Source organism: Ananas comosus, linkage group 15, assembly GCF_001540865.1.
Source record: "Ananas comosus cultivar F153 linkage group 15, ASM154086v1, whole genome shotgun sequence".
In the NCBI taxonomy this organism is placed as follows: Eukaryota; Viridiplantae; Streptophyta; class Magnoliopsida; order Poales; family Bromeliaceae; genus Ananas; species Ananas comosus.
The window spans coordinates 9,394,746-9,405,177 of record NC_033635.1 but is presented as its reverse complement, the minus strand read 5'-3'; the positions used below and the strand labels follow the sequence as shown (position 1 = coordinate 9,405,177).

Here is a 10,432-nt window from a genome sequence, read left to right as displayed (position 1 = left end):
TGTGTGTGTGATTGTGATTTATTGTCACTGTTTCTGGAAGCATAATATATTTGTACCATTGTTATTTCATGTGCTTCTTCTTTTTTTTCTTTTTTATAAATATACATATATATGCCTACGAAAAATTCCTCAGTAAATAATAATTATATGGAGATATATATATGAGTCCGGCTGATATACTATCGCCTATCGGTAGCACAGAGGCTCTCGTGCTACCAACTTGTTTTCAATGATGCGGCTTCCAAATTAACAATTGTCTCCGTGAGACTTGAACTATACTATTGAAAGTATTTGGAAACTAAATTTTATAATTTTTTGAGATCATTTATCTTTCAAACCAGTAGTTTAAAAATGAACAATTGAAAATAGAAGTCTCATAAAAAAATGATGATAAAAGACTTGAATTTAAGATTAGAAATACCGATCGTACTATAAATAGTGAAAAGAATTTTCTATAAAAATTTCATTAGATTTGGATTCTTTTACGCAGTTAAATTCACAAACATATCACCTCGACCTTTAAAAATGTCAATTTTGAAACCTTTTGATCACTAGTCAACTGATGTCGAAAAATTATAAAATTTAGTTTCTAAATATTTTTAATAATATAGATCAAGTCTAACAGAGCTGATAGTTGATTTGGAAGGCACATCATTAAAAAAAATTTGGTAGCGCGGAGGCCTCCGTGCTACCGATAGGCGATAGTATACTAGCTTAGCTCTTTGTATATATAGATTTCGGCTACTTTACATGTGTATAGACCACATTTTACTCATAAGTTTTCAATTGTTAAATCTACCGCTTTAATTATTTTCATCCGTTACATCATACTATTAAACCAACCACTCATCCAATCCTAAAGGACCACTATCATCCTAACCGAGTACCAGTATTATCCTAACCGCACATCTCTTCATCTAATGGCCGAAAACTTATGAGTATAAAGGGCTCTATACTAATAAGAGTATAGTAGCCCTAACATATATATATATAGAGTCCGGCTGGGATACTATCGATAGCACCAAGACTTTGCTATCGAGTTTTTCACCGTTAGATTTAACCCTTTGATTATTTTTACCCGTTAGATTGTACTATTCAACCAACCACCCACTCAGCTCTAGGAGGCCCATATCATATCATGCTAACCACACATTTCTCAATCCAAGGGCTAAAAAACTAATAGCACAAATAACTTTGTGGTATTAATAGTATCCCAGCCTAGTTCTATATATATATATATATATATATATATATATATATATATATATATATATAGAGAGAGAGAGAGAGAGAGAGAGAGAGAGAGAGAGTTGAGCTAGAATATACACCTAGAAGCACCAATCCCTTCGTGCTTCTAGGTTTCTAACCCTTAAATCTACTCTTTAACTAATTATAGTCTTTGAATGAAATACTATTCCATCTATCACCACCTACCCTTGGTGCTATTAAGTTTTTGGCCCTTTGATAAAGAAATGTACAGTTAGGATGATGTGGGCCTCCTAGGATTGAGTGAGCCGTTGGTTGAATAGTATAATCTAACGGATAAAAATAGTCAAAGGATTAAATCTGACGGCGGAAAACTCGATAGCACCAAGTGTTTGGTGCTATCGATAGTATCCCAATCAGACTATATATATATATATATATATATATATATATATATATATATATATATATNCCTAAATGGGTGAGTGATCATCTCCAACTAAATATCCATCATCTCAATTTTTGTATTAATCTCAATTTGGTGCAAATAAAATAAGAGCAATAAATGACATTAAAAGAGTGTACAAATTTAACGTAATATGATGTCAAATGATACGTAAACTGTATATATATATATATATATATATATATATATATATATATATATATATATATATATATATATATATATATATATATATGTGGCTAGGGCTACTATACTCTTATCAGTATAGAGCCCTTCATACTCGTAAGTTGTTCTCAATTATCGAGCTTCCGAATCGACAATCCACTCGGTTAAATATGATCTAGAGTATTTGAATCTTTAAAAAATAAATTTCGTAATGTTTTGAAATCATAATAAAGTTCATCAAGTGGGTATAAAATAAACGATCAAAATCAAACAACGTCTTAAAAATAAATGATCAGATCCTTCAATTTAAGATCGGAGTTATTGATTTTTATCTATGTAGTGAATAGAATTTTCTATCAAAAATTCAACTGATTTCAATTCTTTTACACCGTTAAACTAGCAAATATTCCATATCGGTCGTTAAAAATTGTCAATTTTTTGACCTTTTGACCATAAGGTAAATAATGTCAAAAAATTATAAAATTTGATTTCTACATGTTTTAAATGTTCTAGATAATGTTTAACGGTGTGGATCGTCGATTCGGAAGCTCTATCATCGAAAATAACTTATGAGTACGAGCGCAATCGTACTCATAAGAATATAGTAGCCGGACTCTCTCTCTCTCTCTCTCTCTCTCTCTCTCTCTCTCTCTCTCTCTCTCTCTATATATATATATATATATTCGATTAATGTAATATATTTGAAAGTACGGTAAAGAAAAATAATTGTTTAGGATTCAGATTAATTACCTTCGATCGAGTTCTTGTTTGGATATAAAATTTTAAAATCCGTCGAATTCTGATCTGAATTTCGATTCAAATTTTGAATTTGGTGATCGAATTTGAATTTAAATTTTGAAAAATCTGTCCCGTATCCAATCCGAATCGACCCATTGATATCCTAATACAGGACGAATCCATATAGAATCACACATACGCATGTAGCCGTTGCGCCGTACGTAATTTGGTTTTGTCACGAGATTCTTGTCCTGTTCCTTCCATTATTATAAGCAATATTTTTGTCTCTCCTTTTGTCCTCAACAACTCATCGCATTTGTATAATTTGTAGCCCAAGTTATTTAATAATTAAGCCACCACTATTAATCAATTATTTATAACTATACATTATTTCTCCTAAAATTAATTGCCATATGATCGATAATTTTTCCTTCGTGGTTGAGTGTGATTTTCCATCTCGAATCAGCTCAAGTCCTTCCGCTTCCTCTTCCTCTTCCTTCGACTGTTATCTTCGTTCATCAGCAAGATAAATCTCATCCCTTATTATTGTTTTTCATTGTTGTTTTCTCTTTTCTTTTTTCAACGTTTTTTATTTTTTTTCAATTATCTACTTTTCGCATCGCACGGGTTACTACGCTAGTTATTATTATTGTCTATGGAAGGGTGTTTGGTTCACTGCTGAAAATATTTTAAAAAATAATTTTTGGCAAAAAATATTTTTCGTCTATTTAATCTTTTTTAAGACAATATTTTGAAAGAAGTTTTGTTTATTACAGAAAATCTTCATGTAAATATTTCACTTTTTGTTCCTAACTTCAAAAAACTATATTTTTACCCCTCTTAAAATTGCAGAAATATTTTTGGAAGGATACAACATTAATGGAGAGGGCAAATGATCAAATTGTCCTTATTTCTTCTATGAGAAAAAAATAAATTGATCAAATTTTCAGTATAAATTATAAGAAATAGATAGAATAGTGATAAAACTCTAGCGAAGAGGGAGCTAAATGCAATAACTTAAAATATTGAGGGAGTAAAATGTAAATTTTTGAAAATTAGGGAGGGAAGTGAAAAAACCGATATTTATAAAAGAGTTTTCTATAATTTAGCCTTAATTTTATGAAAAGAAAAGTATTTTTATATTTTTGAATTGGCATTGTGAATGTATTAATCTTTCTCCCTTATGATGGCTTAATTGCCTTTATAAACCAACATTTCACACTTATTATCAGGAATTAATCTCCACAATCATAATTTTCATTAGGGAAAACTTCAAATATCACCCCTGTGGTTTCGCACTTTTTCACTTTAGCACCCTGTAGTTTAAAGTATATCAATTTAGTACCCTGTGGTTTCGTACTTTCTCACTTTAATATCCTGTGGTTTAAAGTACATCAATTTAGTACTATGTAGTTTCATTTTTATCTTTTCGTCGGCTTCTCTGTTAATATTTTATAAATTATATACAAAAAACTTTAAATACCCTACTTAGGTTTATCGAATATTTATTTTAGTACCCTTTAGTTTTAACTTTGTCACTGATTTTTTTTTCTCCGTTAATATTTCATTAAATTATATATAAAAAACTTCAAATACACTACCTAGGTTTATCGAATATTTACTTTACTACCCTTTAATTTTAACTTTGTCACTGATTTAATGAAAAAAATTATAGAAATGGATAATAAAAAATGACAAATGAAATCAAAGGGTATTAACTTGATACACTTTAAGCCACAGGGTACTAAAGTGAGAAAGTGTGAAACCACATGGGCTAACTTGATACATTTTAAACCACATGTTACTAAAATGAGAAAGTGTGAAACCATAAAGGGTATTTGAAGTTTACTTTTTTTTCATTAATACTCTCTCTCTCTCTCTATCTCTTGCATAGACACTACAACAAAAACGGTTTATAGCGACACTTTTAAATGTAGGTACATGTCAAAAAAGTGCTACTAGCTAAAATTACCGACACTTTTAAAAAGTGTTGCTATATGTGGGGTCGCTAGGTATATAGTGACAATTAAAGAGTGTCACTATAACCTAAAAGAGTGCTGCTAATTTACCAACATTTATTTAAGCATTTAGCAACCGCCGAAACTCTATCTCGTTGGCTGCGGTGGCGGAGGAGGACGACAGTAAAGGCTTTTCGTCTAGAATTTCAGTAGATTGAGTGAAAAGAGAAGAAAAGATGGTAATTGATTTTTTCTTTTTTTTTCTTTTCTGTTTGTAATCGAGCCAAATGGACTGGGTGTGATGGGTTGAGTAGAATAATCTTTTATTTTTGGTTGGATTGGGCTTTATATTTAGGCATTAGTAGATGTATTCTTAAGTTTTAGCATAAATGAGACACTTACTCAAAAGTGTCCAAAACATGTGTCCCTATAACCTAATTTTGTTGTAGTGAGAATGGCACAGGGAAGGGGCAGTGCAACCCTAGTTCTTGGGCTGGGCCTTCTCTTCTTCCTCCTCATGATCCAAATGACGGCGCCTATCGTCGGCGCCGCCACTTACTCGGTGGGCGACGGCAGCGGCTGGACCTTCAACGCCGTCAACTGGCCCAACGGAAAGACCTTCCGCGCTGGCGACATCCTCGGTATCTTTTTTTCTACATATATTTGTCCGTACCTACAACAGAAACGGAGCCATAATGAGGCTCACGGTGGCCATAGTCCCCATCAATCTGTTTTCGAACTCCTCGGTCATTTTCCTTCCGCTCTTATAATCTAACTCCTTCTTGAGTATATTGTTGCTGTTGTCGCTAGCAATAGATGACCAGTGAACCTGATAAACTCCTTTTCTTATTATTCGAGGTTGATTTTTTTTTTTTTTGCTGAACTTAAATCTCGGGCCCCTCCGAATCTTAATTTCTGGCTTCGTCCCTGCCTACAAATCACAAAATTATTACTTTCATACGTACGTGTACATGAAAATCATCATTACCGTTTAAGTTCATATTTCTATATTGATATGCATGAATAAGCAAATGAAGAGGAAACATATATATTGTTCAAAACTAAAATTTGCTTTAATTTTATCAACTACCAATTCAAACTAAAGGACCAGAGATTTAATACTAATCAGCATCTACCCGAATATTTAAAAGAATTTCCTCTTTTATAAGCGCCTTAATATTGTAAGGGCTTGTACGTAAATAATCCAGGTTCTCTTTTTCACATCTTGATAATTAATTTACATTTTTTTTTCTATTTAAATGCCTATATTTTCAAGGGTGCGTTGATAAATAAGAACGATTATTCAGAATTATGCATACAAATACCAACTTTTAGTGCTGTATTTGTATTTTTGAGTATTTGCTTTCGCGTAACTAAGTCTTAAACAAATAATAAAATCTATATTCTATATTTTTTCAATATTATTTTTTTGTGCATCAAGTGACACAAAATGAACGGCTAAAGTAAATATTATTCAAAAAGTGACAATAGGATCATTATAATCAAGATCCAGAGTATAGATCTTGCGATCTGATTTTTTTTTTTATTTTGGATTTTGGCACAAAATTGCAGTATTTAACTACAACCCGTTGTCGCACAACGTGGTCGCCGTCGATGGCAATGGCTACAATGGCTGCGCGATTCCGACGGGGGCGAGGGTGTTCACGTCCGGCAGCGACCGCATCACCCTCGGCAGAGGGACCAATTATTTCATCTGCAGCTACGCTGACCACTGCAAGTCCGGCATGAAGATATCTGTGACGGCTTCTTAATAATAAAGAAACATTTTCTTGCGTATGAAAACTCCCGCAAATATGTAAAATTTCTTAAGGGGCTGTTTGGTTAGATGTTATTACAAGTGCAGTATAGTTCAAAATGCATACAGTTAAAAATACAGTAGTTGTAACTGTATGTATCCTATCTGGTTTGATATAGTAGAAAGCGTTGTAACTATAAATAATTTGTTTGGTTGCATGCAGTTGGGAAATGAATTTTAAAATGTTATCATTTTATATATTTGATGGTAATTAAGATTACCTCCAATATAGAAAAGAAAAATATTTTTTGTTTAAAAATTAATTAACGATGTAAGCTTAATTAACTTGTGCTTAAAGTTACTATCTCCAACTATAGCAGTTGGGTCTCCTCCTGTAGTTCCTACTATAGTAATTGAAATTAAATACATCAAATTAAATACCTAATTTTTATTTACATGCAGTTATAATTACAGTGTAATTGTAACTACATGCAACCAAACAGTCCCTAATAAAGGAATTAGGCAGGTAAAATCATCTAAAGTGAGCAGTTTTTACTCTTTTTTAGATTTGTTTAAAACAAGAATTAAAAGATGATGTAATAGACCATTTACTTGGCAAGAAATTAAGAAAATCACACCATAAACTATTAAATAACTAAGTATGCACTAAATAAGGGGTTAAATAATATGGAATATGGTTGGGATAAAATTATCATTTCACTAGATTATCTACTTTTGAATTAACTTTAATCCACATAAATCTGTGCCTTAATTGGATGCCTGAATAAGTTTTCCTGAGATAACTCATTCACTACAATAGAATTAGGTTATAAGGACACATGCTTGGGACACTTTTGAGTAAGTGTCTTATTTATGCTAAAACTTAAAAAAATATCTACTAATGCCTAAATATAAAGCCCAATCCAACCAAAAATAAAAGATTACTCNAATCTACATTTTATATTTTTTCAATATTATTTTTTTGTGCATCAAGTGACACAAAATAAACAGCTAAAGTAAATATTATTCAAAAAGTGACGATAGGATCATTATAATCAAGATCCAGAGTATAGATCTTGCAATCTGATTTTTTTTTTTTTTTTTGGATTTTGGCACAAAATTGCAGTATTTAACTACAACCCAATGTCGCAAAACGTGGTCGCCGTCGATGGCAATGGCTACAACGGCTGCGCGATTCCGACGGGGGCGAGGGTGTTCACGTCCGGCAGCGACCGCATCACCCTCGGCAGGGGGACCAATTATTTCATCTGCAGCTACGCTGACCACTGCAAGTCCGGCATGAAGATATCTGTGACGGCTTCTTAATAATAAAGAAACATTTTCTTGCGTATGTAAACTCCTGCAAATATGGAAAATTTTTTAAGAGGCTGTTTGGTTAGATGTTATTACAAATTCAGTTGGAAATACAACAGTTGTAACTGGATGTATCCTGTATGGTTTGATGTAGTAGAAAGCGTTGTAACTATAAATAATTTGTTTGGTTGCATGCAGTTGGGAAATGAATTTTAAAATGTTATCATTTTTATATATTTGATGGTAAGATTACCTCCAATATAGAAAAGAAAAATATTTTTTGTTTAAAAAATAATTAACTATGTAAGCTTAATTAACTTTTGCTTAAAGTTACTATCTCCAACTATAGCAGTTGGGTCTCCTCCTGTAGTTCCTACTACAGTAATTGAAATTAAATACATCAAATTAAATACCTAATTTTTATTTACATGCAGTTATAATTACAGTGTAATTGTAACTACATGCAACCAAACAGCCCCTAATAAAGGAATTAGGCAGGTAAAATCATCTAAAGTGAGCAGTTTTTACCCTTTTTTAGATTTGTTTAAAACAAGAATTAAAAGATGATGTAATAGACCATTTACTTGGCAAGAAATTAAGAAAATCACACCATAAACTATTAAATAACTAAGTATGCACTAAATAAGGGGTTAAATAATATGAAATATGGTTGGGATAAAATTATCATTTCACTAGATTATCTACTTTTGAATTAACTTTAATCCACATAAATCTGTGCCTTAATTGGATGCCTGAATAAGTTTTCCTGAGATAACTCATTAATTTGTAATAAAGATTTTTTTTTATAAATATAATTAGGAGTAATGAGTTTGATTTTTACTCCACAAAAAGTCTTGACATATATAATTGGGCAGGATACCATATGTCACTGATCATGTGAGTTGTCACAAAAAAAGAAAAATAATTTAAAAGCCGAATAAGGTATTCATTTTTAACATTTTAACGCGTTCCTCGTCTATTAAATGCTATGTACTTTTAAAGGGGCAAAAATTGTATGGGCATTCTCCCCAAACTAAAAGTTTGGGGAGGATGCCCATCCTCGCCCTTCTCTCCCCTCCTCCAACTTTTCTCTCTCTCTCTCTCTCTCTCTAAAAAATGGAGTTCATAATTTTTTTTTAAATTTTTTTTGGGTTTCCGAGGGTCGCGATGGGCGCCACGGCATCGTCCCTAAACAACTTGTTTGGGGGCGATGCCCAGAAAATTTTTGCCCCTTTTAAAGGCCTTATCTGAATGTCTAAATAATTGCGTTACGTAAGAATATTTTATTCAGAATAAAAATTTGTTGCGTGATTAAAAGATAGAAGTTTAACTTTTGCTCTTGAAAGATCTTTCTATCTATGATTTGTTAAGAGATGACATAAGTTTTCTACGAATTAATTTATTTATTCGGAAGAAAATATTTTGAAGGCCAAAAATGCTACTCTGGTCCACGTCGAACAACCACCAAACTCCTATAAATCTACCAAATACTTTTAAAGTGCATTTGGGTGCATGTGAGTAATAATTAATGTACCAAGAGATTTGGTTGATTCTCCCTTTTAATTTAGTGAGAATATCTTTGCAATAAATGTATTGAGTTTTTCACACTGCAAAAACACTTGGCCTATTTAAAATGGTTTGTAATTGTTTGTTATCTCCCTGTCGTTATTATAAATATACAATTTTATCTATGAATATATAGCATAACCATGCATCCCCATGTATTTAATTTACTGTGTTACCTAATTTTAAATTTCAGTCTTAGTATGAAAGTAAATAAATGTAAAATGTGTATTAATTGCTCGATACTTTTTCACTAAATGTTTAGTTAGTAACTTTGTTTAAGAGTTAGAAATGATGACTTGACTAATTAACTTGATGAAGTTTAATTAGCAGAGTATAATTGTTAAATTAAAAGTTTAACAAAGTTCTAAAGTCCATAGAATGTTTGAACATTTTTTCGCTAGTTTATACCAAATCTCTACTATCTCATTTATTGTTTCACAAAATACTATTGACATATAAATTTCCAACATAAGTTACTAAAGTATTTTCATTTATTCGCCAAACACACTAAAAGGACATCTCATTATAATAAGGATGTCTTTTAATTGGATGGCGCTTGGGAAAAGCATCTCCAAGCATCCCTAGAAAGCGTCCTCAAGCCGTACTTGTAGTGCCCCTTGGGCGTAACTATCAGAATGACAACAATATCAGTGGCCACTCGACACATCTGTGTAGTATCGAGATGAGTCGGAATTGTTTTGGCGTAAAATGGTCGCAAAACTAGACTCGGCGCACTCAATTAAGCCAAAACTGAAGTTCTGACAGTTTAGGCGCCCAGAAGTGATTTAGGGCGCCCAGATTCAGAGTGTTGTATTGTATATATATGCATTAGTTCAGTCGTTTTGGATCCAGTTTAGAGCGTTCAACAGTGGGTCCGAATGTTCACCTCGTGAATATTGAACGTGTTGACGCATGGCCTTGGTAGGTGAGACCCGCCGGAACTGGATAGCGGCATACCGAAGCGCCGTGCTGAAAACCCGAAGTGCTGAATTGTGCAGGTTGGAGAATCTGGGTGCCCAGTTCTCAGTTTAGGGCGGCCAAATCTTGAGATTACAATAGAGTAACAGGTTTGCATTCATTGTTCTTGAGTCTTATTGTACCTAACCAACACCTCTATAAAAGCAATTGGACGTTCTCCTTGAACTCTTTTCTCCTCTTCTTCACAGGGAGCTCTGGATTTTGCATGAAACCCCAATCCAAATCCCTCAAATTTCACTTTTTACCATTGAGGACTTAGAAATTCTAGAGAAATCCAGCAACAAC

General features: G+C 32.6%; 1 protein-coding gene across 1 annotated transcript; it reads left to right on the top strand.

Annotated features, from left to right (window-relative positions):
- On the top strand, positions 4,988–6,305 carry LOC109721787 (basic blue protein-like). Its single transcript, XM_020249572.1, has 2 exons — positions 4,988–5,174; positions 6,106–6,305. Exons 1-2 carry the CDS (start codon positions 4,988–4,990, stop codon positions 6,303–6,305), a joined length of 387 nt encoding a protein of 128 aa, XP_020105161.1.